The sequence below is a fragment of the Zootoca vivipara genome, chromosome 2 (assembly GCF_963506605.1).
Source record: "Zootoca vivipara chromosome 2, rZooViv1.1, whole genome shotgun sequence".
NCBI lineage: Eukaryota > Metazoa > Chordata > Lepidosauria > Squamata > Lacertidae > Zootoca > Zootoca vivipara.
In genome coordinates this window covers 109828891-109851166 of record NC_083277.1, presented here as the reverse complement: position 1 = coordinate 109851166, position 22276 = coordinate 109828891, and the positions used below count along the sequence as shown (strand labels likewise).

At 42.7% G+C, this 22276-nt stretch overlaps 1 protein-coding gene across 3 annotated transcripts in view; it reads left to right on the top strand.

The window, feature by feature from the left end:
- Positions 1-601: 601 nt before the first annotated feature.
- Positions 602-22276, top strand: part of DIP2B (disco interacting protein 2 homolog B) — a 175324-nt gene continuing 153649 nt past the window's right edge. For 2 of the 3 annotated variants that reach the window (XM_035103799.2, XM_035103797.2), the window contains exon 1: positions 602-987. In XM_035103799.2, the coding sequence (XP_034959690.2) occupies positions 885-987 (103 nt within the window). In that variant the 5' untranslated portion in view covers positions 602-884. The other variant, XM_035103798.2, reaches the window with a different exon arrangement.

The following is a 22276-nucleotide window of genomic DNA, read 5'->3' as shown; positions in this document are numbered from 1 at the left end:
AGAAAAAAGCTCCTCTTCCTCCTAGTGCTTTTTCTCAGGGGTTACTCAAAGGCATGCAGTACCAGAACCTATTTTTTGTTGTTACAGTAGGAGCCAAACTTTCTAACAACTATTTTTCTAGAAAAATGCACTTCTTATTGAATAGGAGGACGTCCTTATTTTCATCGGAGAAATGTCGGAGGCATAGCAACCAACTTCTAGGCGCCCTGGGGGGTTTGCCCCGCCCCCCATAAAATATTTGAGAGGGTCCGGCTGACCCCCCCCCAAAATGTTGATGAGCCTTCCCATTCAAACTTTGCACTGCGTCACGTGGACGATGGTACCCCAATATTTTACATCAAGTTGGCCCCCCTGGTGGGAGAATATGGAAGCCTCTGGAAATGCCTCACAAGCGCCATACCAATGCTAAGCGCTTTTCCCAGGAGGGGCGTTTGACCCGAAGGTGCCCAGCGACGAGCGAACGATAGCGCGGCGCCGTGCGCTTGTCCGAGGCGGCCAGCGGAGGTCGCCCGCGCCCTAGCTAGCCGTGGCGCCTTCGACGGCTAGGCCTCGTCCTGCCTGAGGCGGCGCTCGCGCGGTGGCGGCGCTGCTGTTGCTGCTGGTGCTGCCAGAGTCCGGGCTGGGCCTGCCCGCCTCCCGCCTTTCTCATGTGACCTAGCCGGGGCTCAGCTCGGCTGCGGGGAGGAGGACGAGGCGGAGGCGAAGCGGTCGGAGGAGGAGAGCGGAGGAGGAGGATCACGGCCATGGCGGCGGGCGCCGTTGCTTGGCGCGGCGGGATCCGGAGCCCTCAACGCTGAGGGGAGGAAGGAGGAGGAGGAGGAGCCGCCGCCGCAGCTGCCGCAGCTGCCGCCGCCGCCGGAATCGGCCACTTTTCCCTCCCCATCATGGCTGAGCCGCCAGGCGGTAACGGCGCCGTGTCTCCGCCGACCAGCTTGCCCCGGGAGGTCCGCGAGCAGCTCGCCGAGCTGGAGTTGGAGCTCTCGGAAGGTGAGCCTCTTATTTCCAGGGCGGGAACGGAAAGAGGGCGAAAGGGGATCGGAGCCCTTCTCCCCTTCCCTTCCGACTCCTGGCACCTTTCCATCGATCGCCCCCTGTTTGGCTAAGCAGAGGGCATTTCCCCCCTTCGGTTTTCGGGGCAATGGTGGTGGTGGTGGAGGAGGAGGAAGAAGGAGAAGAGGCCCTTTTCTCTCCTTTTCCTAATCCTGCGCTCTTTGCAACCTCCCGTTTCCCCCTTCTCTAGATAATGGCGTTTTCTTCTTCGTTTAGGGTTAGCATGGATCTGTTAGAGAGTGTGCAAACGAGCCTTTGGGTTTCTTAATTCTTCTTAAGTGTGTGTGATGTGTGTATGCTTTGCATTTTCTTTTCTTTTTTCTTTTCAACTACAATCCAATAATAATGGCCTCACTGTAGCAATACCAATTTATAATACAATTATTATTATCAATAGTTAAAATATCGAATTTTATCATTTAGATAAGGTGGTGCCCCCCCCCCACGTGCTAGAATTGATGGCTTGGTTATTTGGTTTATTTCTGCATTCTAAAATCTTACTAATTTCTGTTACATTCTGGTCATCATAATAATCCCTTATACTACAACTGCAATATTAATAACTTCTATTTGTGTTGACACATTAAATGCTTTATAAAACTGCAAGTGAGAACTCAAACTATATCCTTGTTCTTCCTACGTGTGGCAATTATTCTGTATATGGTGTTCCTTCCTGTTGTGCTTTCCATTTTCTGCTCCTTTTCTTTATTTCTCTCTGTGTGATTTCCATTTTCTGCTCCTTTACATCTGCTCCTTTGCCTTCCCTTAGTCTGTATTAATTTTGCTAAGGCACACAAGAGATTTCCTTCTTCCCTTCCCCCCCCCCACGCTGCCTGTGTGACTTCATTGTGAGTTGAAGCTTGCACCCTAGCACTTACATTTTATCTTTGCAGTCCCTTTGCCACGTTAGTCAATGGAAATGGGTAGGCCACTACCACATTGCCACCTTGCTCATATTGTAATCCGTTGGGGTGCAGAAGCGTCTATGAATCTTCCCTGGCTTGTGGTAGATGCTTGGTCTTGGTGACATCTGCAAATGCACAAAGCTAAACATTGTATTGAGCTGTGGGGGTTCCCTGTAGCCCATTGCTCAGCCTTATAGCATGTCTGGATTGTGGCTGCACTTTATGTACTTCTCCCTGGTTGTTTAAAATACTGCATGCATTGTGCAAATGACACCCACATTAGGGGTAGGATGGGCATCCCTCCTCAGCAGTGTGCCTGTCAGTGAGCATCACTGAAGTGTGGGGAGAGTGTGACTGAGCTGATGGGGCTTGGATTCCCCATTTCTGGATAAGGACCCCGCTGGATGAGCATTCTTTGGATCCTTTTATTGTAGTATACCCCCCCCCCCCAATTCTGTTACACACTTATCTGTCATCCGGCCTTCTTCTGATTTGCTACTTTCAGTGGGTATGGGGGAAAAAATCTGTGTTTGCTTAAAATACTTGTTTAAAAATATTTCCCTAGTTCTGTCCTTTGAAAAGGGGCTACAAGAGCTGTCTTGGAGTGGCAAATCTTCCCTTTTTCAAATGCCCTTGGGTAGCTTGCTCTATGTGTGAGTGAGAGAGAGCTCTAAGCCTTTCATACAGTTCGAAGGAAGAGACTGACCTGATGCTCGCTCTCTCCCTCCCCCTTCTCCCCTGCCCTTTATATCATGTAAATGTACCAATTTTAATGTGTGTTCCTGTAGATGGTTTCCTCTTCTGTTTAATTCCCTGTCATCTTACGTGTTTTAATAGCTCCTTCAAGGAAAAAATCAACTGCTTTTTATGAGGTATACATGTGGGTGAGGAGTCTCGGATAACAATGAGGGGTGGGGGGAGCATAATGTATTTTCCATGTGACCTGTGCAAGCTGTTTCATGCAGCTGTAATCAGTTAACAGAAAGTTCCTGTTTATGCTAAAAACAAAACCTTAAATTGTGTTTGAGCCATAAATGGCACATTTCCTCTTTTCTCTTCTGTGGTTGCTTTTTTTTTTTAGTCTCCATGTTGAGCTTTCTGCACACTGGCTGTCAAGCTATTGTCCTCAGTTTTCTTGAAAATGACGCCCATAGATGGTTTTTGCAGAACAGAAGACACTGTGTGTTGAAGTTGAGAGAAAAGGACTGACTCTGCATAGGGGGAGGAATAAGAGATGTCATTTTTACGGGGTATAAATTCTCTCTCTCTGGTGTAACATTAGGGATTATGTCTACAGGGCATTTTTAAGGGGGGGGGGAAATGAGTTGCCAGCCCCTTTTGTGTACATCCTTTGCTTTTTTTGTCATGAATGCATTGTGAGTTATTTCAGAAGAGAAATGATTTGCGAATTATCTTACTGGGGATAAGTTACTTGAGTTTGCAACCAAAGAGCTACATTGATTAGATCAAGGGCTAGTAGTTGCCTAATAGAATTTTTGATTTTCAGCAGCAGACATAACCAATGATATCACAAAAAACTGCTTTTGCTTTGTTCTTTTGCATCTTGTTTTTTTGTCATTCATATTATGACTGCTTAAGAAAACACAAAGTGCACTTGCAAACACTGAAAAAAATGAATGGTTGTTTGAATCTTGGCCACAGAAACTTAAGAGATGAGCACTTGAAATGTCATCTAATATATGGTAAGAATATGGTCTAGATGCCCTCATACCATAACATCTCTACTTCACAGTATATACCTACCGGTACCTAACTGGAGGTTGTGAGATTAGTCAGTTGCCTGTCCTGCACTACAGACTAGTCAATTGTCTGTTCTGGATGTGGTTACACTTCCTCTGAAGAAGCAGCCCAGTAGTTTGCTAGTACTTGTAATCACTAGTACAAAGTAACATCTATTACTGGTTAATTATGCTGCCTATATGCTTCTGGGCCAAATTTAAGATTTTGATTTTTTAGTTTAAAGCCTTTTATATCAGATACTGTAGGTATTTCCATGTGAATTACTCAGAAATTGAGCTCTATTTCTGTACAATTAATTTGCTCTTTACATGTAGAATCACATTCTCCACATGCTGGATCATGATCAGTAAAACCATGAGAAAATATTCCACAATCCTGTTCTGCTCTGCTTTGTTAAGCAAGCTTTCTTCTGATCTGTAAACACGCTGTATTCATAAGTTTTTCTGGCAGAAGTTTTATGAATAGACAATTCAGAAGAAGTAGCATATGCATCTTTTAAAAGTGGCGTTGCTGTTCCTTTCATTGATCACTTTGTGTTTTTTTCCTCAGTAAGAAATTAGTAGGAAATTTGTGTTATGTTAAGTCTTAGTTTAGGACCCTATTCATCAATATACTTGCCACAACAGGCTTCCTTAATGGTACTAACCCCCTTGGAGGCTTCAGGCCTTTAAAGGTCACTCTTAGCTACTTTGATATGTCAGTTGGTAGCACACAAAATTTCTGGAGGGGATTTTAGTCCAGTTTCTAGGGAAGTTCATAAAAAAATGTAAGAGTATAGCTTGTTATTATGTCTGGTATTAAGTTTTGGTGAATGTTGATGATAGAGAATGTCCTCTTATGCCCTTTTGAGAGAATTGTAAATTGCTGAATTTACTGGCGCTTGTAACTGCTAGGAAGACATTTTTATATTTTCTGCAGCGTGTGTCATTTTACCCTAGGCTTAAAAAAACCCAACTATTTCTACACCGTTCAACCTATACTGTTCTATGTTTTTAGGAAATCCTGCATTGTTTATGCAGCATCTGAATCTGATACGCTTTGAAGCTGCAGCTCAGATCACTGCAGTACTTTTTCAGCATTGCCAAGCAAGAATACTAATTTAATATGAAAATGTGTTTGTGTAGTGATGTGTGTGCATGTGCAAATAATGTTACCTGCATGCCTTGCATATTAGCATATATTAGTACTTCTCGGACTGTCGCATTGACAGTCACATGCTGTTGACTTGTGATAGGTTCAAAATCTATCCTGTTTGAGTGTACACTTGATTCGTTCTTTAACTCACATTAGGAGTATCTATATTTCAGTTTTAAATCAGTCAAATAAAACAGTCCCTTTCCTTTTCCAGGAAGCTCTAACAGGAGAGCTGGAGATTTCTACCATGGAATTTCAGTACCTCTAGCAAACTACAATTCCTAGGATTCTTTGAGGAAGCCATGATAGTTAAAGTGGTGCAAACCCACTTTGGGTGAAATCTAACAGGAATCACTACCCCCCCCCCAAAAAAAAAACCACCCGGCAAAATCTCAGGAGTATTGGGTCACCTTCTGGAGCAAATTTGGAGGGGAAGGGGAAGAGGAAGAGGAGTCATATGGTAAAAGCCCAATAAATATTTTGCTCAATAGGTTTGCATTAGATATAACCACCAAGAAGGGTCTTTTTCTGATTAGTTATTTATCAGTTACTGATGCCTATTTGAAGATGCTTTAACATGTATCTGGCCTCTGCTGTGTGAACTAAACACCTCTTGGTATCAGTATAGGCAGTGATGCATTTATATTTCACAAGGAATAAATTCACTTGCTTCAATTTGTCATGTTATAAAAATGGGTGCAGATGAAAATACCGTACATTAATATGGCATAGATATTTTCGTCCAGTGGCAGCCAGCTATTTAAGGACATAAGGGGAGTCCTGCTGGATCAGAGGTTTATCTGGTTCAGCATCTTCTTTCCATGTTGGCTAACCAGATGCTTTTGGGAAGCCCACAAATAGGACATGAGTGGAATTGCTCTCTCTTTCTCTTTCACCTTCCTCATCAACTGGTATTGAGAGGCTCAGAAGTCGCCAGCCCTTTTGAACCTGGGCACACATATGGAAATCTAAGCAATTTTGGTTTAAAAGAAATGCCCATTTCTTAACAAATGTCAACAAACCCCTTCCACCCAATAAAAGGCAGCTCTGTGCCTGCCACTGAACCAATCAACCAAAAAAATAACCCAAAAACTCATTTGTGTGTGTGTGTGTGTGTGTGTGTGTGTGTGTGTGTGTGCATCTATCACCAATTGGGAGGGGTAGACAGCCTTGACAGAAACCAAACTGTCCAAGCTTGCAGCTATCACTACAACTTTTAAATAATGCACTGCTCAGAGGTGCCAGCTTCCGAAGGAGATAGTGGGGGCCGATGTTGTGTGGCGCGTGATAGCAGGATGTTGGAGGAGCTTATCTACGTTCTCTGCACTATGCATAATTTTATACATCTCTGTCATACCCACGTCTTGCCTCCCGCCACCCAAAAAAAACTAACATATTTTACTGTGAGGCTGTTTGGGCCCCATCCACTGGTGCTTCGAGCTATGCCACTTTTATCTATTATTGAAAATTGTTAGTTGAGTTATAAATAGCCCAAATGAATAATAATAAAAAGAGATAGTATAATAGCGCGCACGCACACACACTCTCTCCAGATGTAGGGTGGTAGGCCTGTGGTAGCAGGCTGTATCTCCAAGAGATATCTGGGATGTGGTACAGTTGTCCCTTGGAAGTTGAATGGTATCCATTCCGAAAGTCCGTTCGACTTCCAAAATGTTTGAAAACCAAATCGCAGCTTCTGATTGGCTGCAGGAAGCTCCTGCAGCCAATCAGAAGCCACGGAAGCCCAGTCGGACGTTCGGGTTCCAAAAGAACGTCCACAAACCAGAACAATCACTTCCGGGTTTGTGGCATTCGGGAGCCAAAACGTCCGAGTTCCAGGGCATTCAATAACCAAGGTACAATTGTACTGGTGTAGAGAGGACTACCCACCAAACACAATGTCCACTACAGGAGAAAAGTTGTGGGTTACATTCCATCTTCCTTCTGTGCATATTAAAAGGACTATTTTCATCTAGTTTCCTCCACAGTTATCTCACTTTTTTCTTCATGGTGAGGTAATTTGTTTACTTTGTGGGTGTTCCTCGTTAGAACTTTGAATAGGCTATGATAGCAGCCACGTGCGTCTCATTTCATTTCTGAAAGGGGGAAGCGGTGCTAGACTGCCATGGGATTGTTAAAGAACAACAAAACTCTCTAAGCTGTTTTCTTATCTGGAATTCAAGAAGTTTAGGAGTGAGGAAACTCTGGATGCCCAGCTCCTTTCCATTTTCATCACAAGTGATTTGCTTGATCTTATAGGCACTAGATAGGTTTCTGCTTCCAGCTCTGTTAGAATTATCGGCCCCAAAGCAACATGGTTGAGGCCCTGTGTGCTTCTCCCCAACCACCCCAACTATGGAATAATTGCTTGCAGCATACATTTTTTTTTAAAAAAATCCCAGACTAACTGTCTGTCTGTCCTGCTAATAGGCGTTATACAGGATTTCTGATTATACTTGCTATGATAGCTGAAACTGGGCCCCGTGTCCACAAAATATGAAGCCTAGCTAGGCGTGATGGCAGCAGGCCTGTGTTTCAGTACTTGCTTTCCACAGATTTTGTATGAAGCTGGGGAACGGAGCTCCAACTTTCCCCAATTTCCCCCAGCTGTTTTTGTCCCAAAGAGGTTCTATGACTTAAAGCAACTTGCTGAGACAAAAGTGTTAGCAAGAGAGAGGCTGCGCTCACTGTCAACCTCCCACCCCACCCCAAACTGCTTTGTATTAGAGACCCCCCCCCCCAAAAAAAAACTTCTCTACTTCATTGGGAATTGGCAGGACTTGAGTTCAGACCTGGGATCATTGGGAGTCTGCAAAGAACCGACTATTTTGATAATGCTAAATAGACATGGCATGTGGTAAGCAAAAAACTCTAAAATGTCTTAAGTGAAAGGGTAATGAAAGTGGGTGGGATTTCTACCCTCTTAAAACAGACCTGTTTAGTAGGCACATTCACATGAGCAAAAGCTGGACACTGTTATGTACTTCTGTAGAACTTACTTAGGATGCAATGTTATACCGTTAACATTTGTGTTAAGTACAGTGTGAGTCATGTGGCTGTATCCTGTTGTTATGGTTTGGGATCTGTAATGCCTTGCAAATCCCCAATGACTGCAAGAGGAAGCAGTAGTCCTAGTTACCTTCTCTATAGGAGGAGAACCACATTGCCCTGGAGAGTGTTCTATCAGTGTTCCCATGAAAAGCGAGTTTTGGGGCTTCTCGGGTGCATGTTTTTCCATGAATCAGGATAGGCATCTCTGCTGCACCTGTTGCTCCAACAACTTTATTTGAGACCTGTTAATGGTTTGCAACACATGACGATAAACATTTTAAAAATGTTTTGCTACTTTTGTTTGCTACTTTTGTGATATTGGCTGCTGTTTTCCTTCTGAGCGTATTCTCCCTTTGTGGTTCCTTTTCTCCTCCCTGTAACTTTAGCACCCAGTAATACTAACAGTGAGAAATGCTTTGTATTTTCTGCTCTGTTTTTAACAAGCTAATATCTTTAACCTGTGTGCACAGTATTGATTTTTCCCCTCTTCTTTGTTTTCCCTTCCAGTTCTGTTAAAAATGAGACAGGTTTCATGTTTCTGCTTTCCTCTCAGCCAACATCTGAAATGTAGTGTTGGCAACCACTCTGGGATGCCTCACCTGAAATGGAGGAAAAACAAACAAACCAGTATTTCCCTCCTTGTCTTGTGCTCCTTGGGTCCAGTCAGTATCAACTACAAAACATTATTAGTTGTAGAGTATGCCGCTGCCAGAGCTGTATGTACTCTGTACTAAACAAATTAACAATCTCCATGCAGGAGAAATACTGCACTTGTGGGGGAAACCAAACTGTACAGGCTGTATAAATTATGTAAATCTGCATAATTTATTTTATTGTGCATAATTCTCGTTTTCAGACCATTGACAGGCAAAGCACAATGCAGGGCAATATAAAAAAGGTAATACAACCATGCCTCAATTCCTGGTGCAATGCTACTCATATTTACTTGGAAGTAAGTACCACTGCATTCAATTAGTTTATTTCCATGTACGTGTGACTAGGATTGCAGTCTCACTTTGGCAACTCTCCGGCTTCTGAGATTTTAGTTGGCATTGCCCATACATTTTCTCTAAGCATATCTACACATCTCTAAGGACTGGAAAGTTTAAGAATAAATAAATGTGAGCTGATACTCTTAAGAATCTGAATTCTGCATCCAGTCCCAAATTTTGTGGCTTTCGTGGCTCTTGCAGAATGTGGCCCTACACAGAGAGCTGTCCTGAGCGAGATTAGAATATGTCCAGTTTAATTTTCTCTCATAACTGTACTGGCCACTTTGGTTTAGTAGCCAATCTGAAGGGTGATTTTATAAAACACAGTGTCCTTAACCTGACATCATGTGAAGTCAAAAAAGTGTTAACTTCTTTGGCAGAAATCAACCTCCTGCCATGCCACACTCCCCTTTATGGAGTGCCTAATAACAAGAGGGGAATGTGTAATATGTTTTTAACATTTCTGAGGCCAATATGTTTTCCCCTCATTATGTAGTGTGTTTCTTTTTGAAAGGTGAATTGACCATTGGCTTTAGGGTGCTTGTTGGCTGTACACCTAGTGGTAGGAAAGGAGTCCACTAGATTTACATGTAGATGCTTGCTGGGATTCAGTAGGAAGCTGTCTTCAGGTGTGGCTGTGCATGCATGTAATTGGTATCCAGGTGGAACTGTTGCATAGGGAGCTGCATCCACCACATCTTAAGACCGCTTCCAACTTTGTTTTGAAGTCTTATGAGTCTTCCTGTACTGAAGATTACCCCAGGAGGAGTTTATATACATGGTTTATTTAAAAAACAAATAAATTCATTTTTCAGATACCAAATAATGCAATACAAAGGCAAAAGAAGTGCTTTGGTCAGTTCCAGTAAAAGGTTTATATACATAGTTACTTAGGAAATTGTCAAGTATATCCTAGTCTGCTCCTGAATTGTTGGTACTGTGAATGTTTCCCAGATGTGAACATGTTATCATTTTTTTCAGAATGGGAATTGCTTTGCAGTGACCTTATGGTGACTTGAGCTTACAATGTGAAACTGAACTTAATGTGAAAGGGCATATACAGGTGAAACTCGGAAAATTAGAATATCGTTGAAAAGTGCATTTATTTAAGTAACACAATTTAAAAGGTGAAACCAATATATGAGATAGATGCATGACATGGAAAGCAAGATATGTCAAGCCTTTATTTGTTGTAATTGTAATTATGTGTCATTAGGCGGGTAAATTATAAATGGAATGTAGGGTAATTAATGAAATGTAATAGTGATGTTTATTTTTGTTTATTTTTGTATTATTGTAACTATTTGTTTTATTACTGTGGAATTTCCAAAAGAAAGCATTTGTAAAAATTAAAAATTAAAAAAATAAAATAAGTTGCATTACTGAAATAAATGCACTTTTCGACGATAATCTTATTTTCCGAATTTCACCTGTACATAGAGCAGGGGAAGGGCATTTTTAAAAAGTGTATATGCCAGTGTTTATTGAGTTCTTGAGGTGGAATAAAGTCAGAATAGTGATCAAAGTGTTTCTGCTGAAAATGGCATCTTCATATTCCCCGCCCCTTCCCTGTAAGGCATGTAGTTAAGGAAACATGGGACATTGATGTCATGCCATAAATTTCATTGCTTCCGCTTCACTTTTTATTGGCTGCCACTGGGGTAAACTAGATGGGAAAACTAAGAAAGTGATGTTGCTGCTTCATGTATTTCCTTAACTATGCTTTATAGAGAGATGAGGGGGGAACTGACACAGAGTTCCGGTTTTCAGCAGCAGTCCCTTAACCACCATGACGTCATATTTCAGCCATATCTGAGGCAAACTGATGTCAATAACACCTGCAGATCTTCTCATAAGGAAAGAGTGATGGTGCTTTGCATATCAAGTGTGTTAAGTTCTTCTGTAATATGCTGCTTCCCTTTGCTTTCTCTCATGTATCTGCGACATGGTACAGTAGTTTGTTTACAGTAGTATCTAGCAGCCCTGATGCCCCCAAATGGGACAGTTTCCTAAGGTTAAAGAAATAAACAAAACTCAAACCCTGGGAAGTAAGGTGCATTAAGTGAGGGAGAGAAGTGGGAAGCAGCAAACCTCTATGGACAGCTCTACCAAGTCAGGAAGGACACTTTGGTGATGCTATCTCTGTAATTATAATGTGCTTGCATGCAGTACAGACTATAAGGTAATTTCCTCGTTCATAGGTGAGGCCTGCTTATGATAAGTACAGTCCTGTGACATGATCCAGCATGTTCCTTTCCCAGACACTTCTTTTTACTCATGTAGACCTGGAATGCTCTAATACTGACGTGCTGAAATGAGGTACATCTCCTGGTCACTTGATAACTCTGGATTTTAAACATCAATCTAATATAGGAAATCTTGCTTCTTGGTACGCTGTCATTTCAGATGGTTTGCATGGGAGTCCTAAACCATACTTACTTGAGTTGCAACAGTTTTGAGATTGAGCTGCTCTTAACAGGGTTTGTGTGGCAAGGATAGGCGAGGCCAAGTTAACCCAAGTTTTCAGTGCCGTCATAGGTGTGTCCTCAAAAGGGTGCCATGAATATGTACAAGCTGCTGGCATTGTAGCCATTTTGTCTATTCAGTGAAGGGATAGGTAGCTCCTGCTTGACATGGGCCTTATGATAGGCATTATAGCAGAAGTTTATACAGCACAGTGGCTATAAGATTGTGTTGTGATCCAGAAAAACTGCTTCAAATCTCACCTCTTACATAAATTTGCTAGGTGACTTTGGAGTTAAACCTGGACATGTCTTTAGCCATGCTTTTGAATTCTGTTCTAGGAATTACCTTTCTCCTTTTTTCAAACAACCTGCCTGTGTAATCTCCTGATATGGATTGGGTCCCTGGTGTGTTTGACTTTTTCCTCCATGCTGTTTTCCTGCTAAATATCATCTCCACAGCTATTTTTAACAGCTAAAAAACACCACCACCACCATCACATTTGCTCTGTGCTGTGGTTCCATTCTGGGTTGGGGACCCTGGGGTGGGGGCTCATAGAGTTAAAAGAAAGAGGAGGGTCCCAAGCACAAGCTTCAAAGATGCAGTTAACATAAGGCCCAGCTTAATTCTTCAGCAACCTACTGATCTCTCAGCAATCTATCTGCTATACAGTGGAACCTCGGTTTATGAACACCTTGGTTTACGAATTTTCGGTTTACGAATGCCGTGGACCCATCTGGAACAGATTAATCCACTTTCCATTACTTTCAATGGGAAAGTTCGCTTCAGTTTATGAACGCTTCAGTTTAAGTACTCCACGGACCGTCTGGAACAGATTAATCCACTTTCCATTACTTTCAATAGGAAAGTTTGCTTCAGTTTATGAATGCTTCAGTTTATGAACAGACTTCCGGAACCAATTGTGTTCATAAACCAAGGTACCACTGTATGTAGAAAATAATACTGACCTACTCAATAAGGCTGTAAAGTAGGCATCCCCAAACTTCGGCCCTCCAGATGTTTTGGACTACAATTCCCATAATCCCTGACCACTGGTCCTGTTAGCTAGGGATCATGGGAGTTGTAGGCCAGAACATCTGGAGGGCCGCAGTTTGGGGATGCCTGCTGTAAAGGTTCCTGAATTAATTACACGTGAAGCTCTCTGGATGCTATGTGGTGTCAAATAACTGATAAATGTTAAGGGTTTTGCTCCCAAACCAAGTACAGTTAAACCTTGGTTGTCGAACGTAATTCGTTCCAGAAGCCTGTTCGGCTTCCGAAATGTTTGACAACCGAGACACAGCTTCCAATTGGTTGCAAGAGCTTCCTGCACTCAAGCGGAAGCCACAACGGACATTCAGCTTCCGAAAAACATTTGAAAACCAGAGCATTTACTTCCGGGTTTTCGGCTTTCAGGAACCAAAACATTCCAAAATGGAGGCGTTCGGGAACCAAGGTTTGACTGTAAACCAGCTGACCCATTCTTGCCTGGTGTCCACCCCTCAAGTTGGCTAGTTCCCACACAATCTACCAACTGATATTCAGGAATTCTTTTAATTGCTGGTCATTCCCTGCTACCATTAATCAAAATTCATAGCACCATTATTGCTTTATTTTGGGAGTAGTGGCATTTCTAGCGTAGTCTTTGTTTTTCTTTATTTTTTAATAAAGATGCTTATTTTCTGCTTATTAATGTTGGGGGTTTCCCTAACTTTTTCAAAAGATAACAGGATGTGGCTTTCTATGCCGCACATACATTTTTAGAAAGGCCGTCAAGAAGACTTCCTTACTGTCATAACCAACCTCCAAATACACACAGCTGTGGTCTGGACTGTATATATGTACATCTATTATCTGGTTAAAACACCACCACACCTGGCCCTTCTCAGTATTCTAGCTCTCTGGGGGTGAAATTATAAATATGGAGGGGGGGTTGGTGAATAGGGTGGGGGAATAGAGAAGTCCAACCATGAAAACTTCACTTTGGGAAAACAAAGGAGTGCAGATTGAGCTAGAGTATCCTATCCCCTCATTGTTAATTTTTAAAAGAAACGATCACAGGTCCATGGAGAAAGAGAAAGAAAGGAAACAAGCCCCCTTATATCTTTGATAGCATAATTTATCCTTGAAGCAGGAGTCATATGTACCGTTGCTACATAAAATAAACAAGGGGAATCCTATTAGTGGTGATGGTAGTAAACATACAACTCTGATGATCCTAGAGCAGCGATAGGAAAGCTGTGGACCTTCGGATATTGTTGAGCTGCAACACCCATCATCCCTGATCAATGACCATGGTGGCTAGGATTAATAAAAGTTGTAGTTTTGCAACATTTGCAGGACTATTGTTTAGCCACCCCTGTCACAGAATGTGAGGGGCCAAATGAAACATTTGCTGTTGCATAGAGTTACTAATGGGTTTGTCCTCCAAATTTGATATGGGCTGTGAGGAGTTTTTTGTGGGGCTTTTTTAAAAACCAAAACCTTTCATCAAGTGTTGCAGTCCCAACATTGCCCCCCCCCCGAATCTGCTGGTAGCCCTAGCTTTTGTGTGTATACCATGGCAGGAGAAGAAAGGACTAACACTCCCCACAATCCCAATGAACTCACCCTCTCCCATACTTGCTATTTGCAGTACACTTGGTAGCATACATTCATTTTTACTTTATTACCTAGTTCTCCAGGGCTGGAGAGGGAGGGTTGTTATGGTGTTGAGCCCTCGTGTCAGGCATGATAAGAAAGAACAAAATGATAACCCATTTTGGGGGCAGAGGAATGATTCAGTGTTCCTAGACTAGGTCATAAATTTCCTTTACACCCCACCCTTCAGCGTGAATTATCCAATCTGCTGTACAACTCCTACTGATGAAGGGAGTGGCTTTCTTCAAGAAGCAACTAGTTTGTGAGTAGTGCTCATTTATCCTCTGACTGCCACGCTGATCAGCAGTCCATGAATCGTGCACTCCCTTTCTGAAGCTCTACTGTGAAGCTCTGGTCATGCAGGGCTGGGAACCCCAAATGCTTCAAGGTAAGCTGCCCCACTTCGTTTCTTCTCCTTTTGGTTTCTGATTCTTTTGAAGCTTTGCTTGTCAGTATCAAGCTTGCTTCCACTGCCATATATGATGAACAGCTTAACTACAACAAATGAAAGTGTATTGACGGGATGGGGGAATCTTTTAAAACTGTGAATCCATAACCTTGTTCTGAAATAAAAAGCAATGGGGGGGGGGTTTCTTTGCTTAGTAGTATGTAGGTGTTCCTTTGTTCAAGGCCATTTGCTGTTGGCATCTGTTCTTTTTCACGAGATGCTCGTGAAATTATCTCTAGGCACATCACCAGACTTGGGCATTGATTTGCCCAATGCTACCTTGTGAGTTTGTGAGGTTCATAGCTGTGCGAGGACTCAGACTTGACTTTTCAGACATCCGGACACAACCAGTGCCCTACCCTGGTTCACACTCCCGTTGCTGGCAGGCTTCCTCTGAGCTTAACACTTCAGGTCATTGTTGCTTTGTGATTGCTTCATCATGTAGGAGTGAAGGTTCCTGTTTACTCTTCAGACTAAACATGAACTAGCCTGTCTAGGTGACAGTGGTTGAGTGTATTTCAGCAAGTGACTTCATTCCTCTTTGTTTATCCATGTGTCTTCACTAAAGAATCTTCACTAAAGAAAGGATTGTGGTTGCTTGCCTGCCAGGGCAATTTATTGTGTTGGGAGTCTTCAGAGAAGTAAGAGGTGGTGGCAGAATTGGTGCATATGTTGGTGCGCTTGTGTGGGGAGCAGGAAGAGTTGTTCATTTTGTGAACAAAGAAGGAGCACTAGAGCAGTCCTCTAACTGGGGAACCTGTAGCACAGAATAGCTGTGTGCTGCCACAATTATGTGCAAACTATATCTAATGGAAGCAGATTCTTATTTTGGCTAGATATGAAGCTTGTTGAAATAATCTAGATATTTTATTATGCCTGTATGACAAAAGGGTGTGTAGAAATATGTTTTCGATGGGAAGCACTACAGTAAAGCAATGCCCTTGTAGTGTTGTCTAAGCATTTTCTGGAAGCTCAAGAGCAGCGTTCAAAATTCGCCGGACACATTTTGCACCTGGCTATAGGCCACTTGCAACCAAGTGAAGATGCCCTGATGCCAGAATGGCACCTAACGTCTGTACCACCTGGGGATCCTTGACTGTTTTCACAACTAGCAACACATCCTGTAGAATTCTATCCATTATATTTTATCTGCACAATCAGAATGGATTTCAGGAACCAAAAAGTTTTATTGAAAAATAAGTATTTTTAGTCGTCTGGCCCCAAAATGACAACTAGGCATTCCATTTTGGCGACTGTAACCCTGGTTAAATAAGCCAGGGTTTGGCGCCTCGCTTATATATCTGAGTTTCTAACACTGCTCCGTAGGTAGTGTGTGTTGAGGATAAGAGTCTGAGTTGTAACCCAGGAATTACCCTTGGAATCTCACCTCCACAGCAAAGTCATGATTTCTCTTAGCTTCAACCTATCACCACCTGTCACTATTGTTAAATAGTAGGGCTGGGCGATATCAGGTTTTCAACATCCTGATACATCACCAGCTAAACATAGCAATATATCGATATATCACAATATCTGAAATAAAGATGGAACCATGTAGAAACGAATGGGGTAATGTCTTGGCAGCTGCTACCTAGACAGAGAGAGGTGGGGAGGAAGAAGCAGCCTAACCTCATGTTGCTTTCTGGGTGGGGGTAGAGATGGAAAGCAGAAGAGTGAGACGCTGGAGGGGGAACTCCCAACCCCACACCCAGAGCCTCATAAAGAGAAGCCTTATACAGTACCCTCAATATTATGGGGGGTGGGGAGGGGAGATACATTACTTCCCCATGGAGAAGAGGGGTAATGAAAGTATTCCAAATGTCGGAGCCGATAAGTGACTGTGCTGGCCTATCAGGAAGGATTTAGGCATGGATTCTGTAAAACCGCAAGTAAACTGCTTTGAACACTTCTGAAAAGGTGGTGGAGCATCCTTCTGCAAGCCCCTCTGCTGTTTTATTGTGGTAGAATAATTCTTATCATTTATATAGCATTTTAGAATTGTCAGAGCACTCTGTAGGTGCTATCTCAATCTACATCAGTCCTGTGCAGGGGCGTCTTAGCCATATAGGCTACTGGCGCAAGGCTTCTCAGTTGATCCCTACAATGACCCTGTGAGGTAGGTTTGGAAGCTGTGACTGGCCCAAGGTCACCCAGTGAGCTTCAGGCCTGAGTGGGGATTTGAACCCTGCTCTCTCCAATCCTAGTCTGGCAGTTTAACCACTACACTGCACTAGTTCCTAGCGTACTTCTGCTATGGGGCAGCTCTATAAATTAAGTCAATCAATAAATACGGGGAGAGCTAAATGTCACTTAGAGAAGGATTTGAAATATTTTCCTTGCTTGAATTTGTTTTATTCTGGGTGGTTTGATGGATGCTTTAATGTGTTGTCCACTGCTTTGAGATTTTCTCTTTAAAGTATAAAGTGATGTAGAAATAAAATGAAAAACAATAACAAGAATAATAAATTTCATTTTAAAAGAAAATGGTGCCTAGACATACCGTTGTGGCAACCATAACCTAGGTTTAAGGTGCCATTTGCCTTATATATCTTAGTTTCTATCACTGCTTTTGATTTAGGGAGAGGGGGAAGGAGTTGTCTTAGCCAAATGCTATTCAAGACCCTCTTCTGACTCTTACCTGGAAACAATCCTAGGCTGGGGTGAGAATATGTTCCAGCAGGCCCACAGAGTGACGTTGTCCCAACTGGTACATGATTCTGGGACTCTCAACTGGGCAAACAAATTCTTATGCTGTAAGCCCACCTTTTTTAACCGTAGGTGTTGAGGAGGAGGAGGTTGTTATCGAAGAACTTTTACCATCTGACGGCAAACATAAGTTTCCATAGTGAACATGCACCCACAACCTCTTTACATAATATTCATTTATTCTTGCAACATACTTACAGGGGGCTGTTGGAATGATCCGTTCTCTTTGCAAAGGAGGGAGCCTGAGTCAGAAACTGTGCGGCTTTCCGAAGGTTGCCTTGTGAGTCAGTGGCAGAGTCAGGAACAGAAGCTGTGAGTCCTGACTTCTTATGACTCTGTTTCCTAATCATTGGTGCTCCAAGATGCAGTGGTAATAAGCACTGACTCATGCAGAGTCATCTGCGCTTGTTTTGTTCTGTTTCCCCCCCTTGCAGCAAACATCAGCTCAAGGAGTTTAAACTATATACCAAACTTCTGCTGATGACAAATACTAGCAGGACAACCTCAAGGCCTGAAACTACCTCACTAATAGGATGTCTGATAGGAGGAGTCTTCACCACTCTTTAAACATAAATGCCCAAGCCAGCATTTTCCTACTTTCGAGTCTGCCTGGTTGCCCTACTGTTTGCTGTCCCAGTGAACAATGAGTAATAATTGTGCCCTGAGACTAGTGTGTATCACAGAGATGAAATGAGGTTAGAGTTTTATATAACCTGAACTTCTGGATTTAAATTTAACGCTGCATTTGGCCATGGGCTCTCTCTTTCTCTCTCTTTCCAATAGGGGCAATGTTTTATATCTCTACATCTCTGTGGGGAAAAGTTGTATATACCTAGCACTGGAAATTGTAGAATGGCCAGATGAACCTTTAATAGCTGTACAGAAGACTGAATTTCAGCAGGTGTAGCTTGCATGACAACTCTTAAAGGTGCAGGTACCTTGTGTTTTCCCCATCAGGTCTGCTGTAATTGCAGCGGCAACCGGTTCAGTTTAATACCCGAAATTCCAGTAAGAATGCTGTTTCACTTTCTTTCTCAAGAACTGTTTGCTATAGGACATGGTTTTCGTTTTCCATTTATTCCTTGGGAAAGACTGCTTAGATTTGGAAGTTGCCGTGTTTCTCCGAAAATAAGACACCGTCTTATATTTATTTTTCCTCAAATAAAACAACACTATGGTTTATTTTCAGGGGATGTCTTATTTTTTCCCTCCTCCTGCCATGGCTGGCATTGCTGCTGTGCCTATCACTATGTCTTATTTTCGGGGTATGGCTTATATTCATTGAATGCTTAAAAATCCTGCTATGGCTTATTTTATGACTATGTCTTAAAATAGGGGAAACAGGGTATGTTTAATTTGGAAATGCTTCTCTTTTTGACTGCTTGTTGGAGCCTGTTTCTCTCTGCAAAAGAGGAATATTTGAGATTTGCTACCACTGACCATTGGGCCTTGAATATATGGCATCAACAGGTCGACTAACTTTTGATTCACCTCTGCAGCTGAGGCCTACTGCATGGCTTGTTCTGTTGTGCTGGCCTGCATAAACAGGAGCCTGAGGACTTCAGAACTTTTGTGGTGGTGAAATCCTGTCTTACTGAATCTTGGGGATTCCAGTGTAATGCTGATGTGACTCATAATGCCTTCTGTCTCATTACTGACCTGTGCCTTTATTATAGGTCTGTAGGACTAGCTCTTCCTGTATCAGGATCACCACATTCGAAACATATTCTTACATTTCTATCATGGGCGTCTCTGTGCCATTATCATCCTGTTTTTACGGCTGGGACATCTGACATCTAGAGGCTGAATTTTTAAATGAAGCATTTATGAAAAACTTGCCAAGAGAGAATGAGTGACTTTCACAGTGACTTTCGCAGTGCAGTCTTTGTAGGAAGCCTGTTGGAATGGACCCCAAGGGTTCTCTAGTCCAACCCCCTGCAATGCAGGAATCTCAGCCAAAGCATCCATGACAGATGGTCATCCAACCTCTGCTAAAAAACCTCCAATGAAGGAGAGTCCACAACCTCCCAAGGGAGACTGTTCCACTGTCAAACAGCTCTTACTGTCAGAAAGTTATTCCTGATGTTTAGTCGGAATCTCCTTTCTTGTAATTTGAAGCTTTTGGTTTAGGGCAGGCATCCCCAAACTTTGGCCCTCCAGATGTTTTGGACTACAATTCCCATCATCCCTGACCACTGGTCCTGTTAGCTAGGGATCATGGGAGTTGTAGGCCAAAACATTTGCGGGGCTGCAGTTTGGGGGTGCCTGGTTTAGGGCCTACCCACAGAGCAGGAGAAAACAAGGTTGTTCCCTCTTGCATGTGACAGCCCTTGATAATATCTCCTCTCAGTCTCCTCTTTTCCAGGCTAAACATGCCCAGCTCCTTGGTTTAGGTTTTCCAGGATTGCAACCATGAGCTCTAACTTCTGTGACATTCTGATAGTAAAGAATGCCCTGCCTGCTTTGTACTGCATTTGGCAGCGTTTACATGCTAACATGTACAAGTCTTCTTCAAGGCAAGTAGCCTATACTATTGAGCATGTAGATTGTTTTGGGCGTCTATGTTACTATTAAAGTGAAGATTTAAGTCTTGAGAGATCAGAGTTGGTTATTGTGTTAACTGGCAAGTTAAAGGAAGAAGGTAAGATAATCAGTATTTAAGCACTTTAGCCACTCAACTTTGTGAAATTGCCAGTACCGGTAGCATTTTGCGAGTGTTGAGAAATTGGTATCTGAAGAAGTGTGCACACGAAAGCTCATACCAATGACAAACTTAGTTGGTCTCTAAGGTGCTACTGGAAGGAATTTTTTTATTTAGTATTCAGCAGAATTCTTATTTAAATAATAATAATCTGATCTGTGAAATCTTTATTATTTGTAAGAACTTGGCAATTTTTGAACAATTCCTAAATCATTTATTAGATTTGTAATCTGCCCTTCCACCCAAAGTAGTTTCTGAAAAGTTTTTGTAGGGAATATTGAAATACACCATTTTTGTTTTCTGCTTGAGGAAAAATGCATTCTTCTGTCATAAGGTTGAACCATTTTGATTGAGAATGTGAAATAATCTGGTTCTCAGTTTACTAGAGCAATTGGGCAGCTTATACCGGTATATGATGTACATATGATGTACAGGGAGTAAGAAGTCCAAGGTGTTTTTTATAAGAACACCAACTTAGGTTAGTGTAGATGAGAACCTCAGCTCAGCCTGCTCAGTCCGTATAAGTTCAAACTGGATTGCTTCCTTGTCTGTCACTGAAAAGAGGTTGCGTTGGCCAGGCTGTGCATTGTTCATGGACATGCAGTTTGGTATTTCCTTTACATTCAAAAGAACTGACTGCATGTGGGCAGTCCGACATTGTCCTGAGGGCCAGTCATGTTTTATGGTCCTGTCTGTGCTTCTCTTGTGAGTCATACATCTTTTTACACAGCTACCAAGTGCACTAGGCACTCAAAATTTGCTTAGGCTTTGTACTTTTAAAATAGTTAAAACTGTGGTTTTGATAGACTGCAGGCCGGCCCATGGCCAGAGATTTTCTGCTGAGTGTGCGCGTGTGTGCTTTGTATGTGTCTGGAGAGGGAAAGGCATCAAAAGGCAGTGCAAAAGATACAATTTGAACGTTGAAATTAACGTAAATGAATGTTAATAAAGGAAGACAAAAAAGTGTTCTTCATCCCAGTACCCTTCTTTATATCGTTGTAAGTATAAAGGCTACAACATGGTTTCCCAGACATGTGAGTTTCCAAATTCCCTCTCCTGAGATGACGTTCATATATTGCGTGTGTGCGACAGGGATAAATGATGCATGGGGCTTCCCTCCTCTGAGAGGCATCGAGGGGTACATCCAACATGGTGGATTTACTTTTTTCAAGGTAAGCTTTATTGACTAGCGTGTCCTGGTGCACAGTATGAAGATTGGTGTGCTGCAGAACAGACCGCTTTTAATGATACCTAAAAGTTCAGGGAATGGGCAAGCAGCATTCCTGAGGGGAACTCTGTATGACTATGACCCCGAAGAACAAGTTTAATTGACCACATGTCTTGAACCCTGTGACCTCTGCCCAATTCCCAAATCAAACAACTTTTGTTGATCTGTTAGAAGGAAGTATAAAATGTCTGAACAGAAGTTGTTCAGGCAGCAGTGCCCTGTTTATTGCCTGACACATATTTAGTTCGCTGGTGTCCAGACTGCTTTGAATATGATGCACAGCCTTGAGAAGAATGATGGTGAAAGCATCGTTCAAGGTTCAAATCTCCACATGTTTTGTGGAACCCTGTTTAGCTATCCCCTTTAACGGCATTGTAAAATACGCTGTTTACATCAGAGGTTTTCAACCTTTTTGAGTCCACAGCTCCCTTGACCAACTACATTCTTTCTGTGGCATCCCTGTGGGGCTCAGGAGCCCAGTTATGTCACCCCTTGCCTGCAGAGCTGGCAGCCCTTTCTCGAACAACTTCCCTTGTGGAGTATTCCATCAGCCTCTTCCCCTCCTTGAGAGTCCTCCAGGCAGCCACAACTGCTGCCCCTGGTCTCTGAGCTGCCCCCCCTGTCCCAAATATAGGTGCCTTACAGTGCTCCACAGGGGCCTGGGAAGCACCCTCTGGCCAGTCCAAGAGGCACCTTTCGCCTGGGGAGCTTGTAGCCAGGGCTGCTGCAACAAACAGCTGTGCATGTCTTTGGGAAGCAGAGACACAAGAGGGCATCTGAGGAGGGAGGGAAGAAGAGAAGGACAGAGTTCAGTGTTGCCCGTGGCACCCTTGACTATCATTCAAGGCACCCCAGGGTGTCATGGCACACTGGTTGAAAACCACTGGCTTACATAAAAAGCTAGGGTTGTAGTGAGGCATAAAACCTGTTAAGGAAGGGTGTGTGGGATATTTTCACTTCTCTCCCCACCAGTTCTTCTAACTTTTGGGACCATAATAACAGATACGGTAAGTAGGTTATGAACTTTTACAAGCATACCCTAAAACACTCATGTAATGATGGAAATACAAGGGAATTTCCTGCCTCAGTGACCAGCATTTGGCTCTTTCTGTAGACTCGTACAGCAATCAAGCAACCTGCTTTCCCCAGTCAATGTCCCCAGGGTATAAAAACAACGCAAGGAATTGTATTGCATCT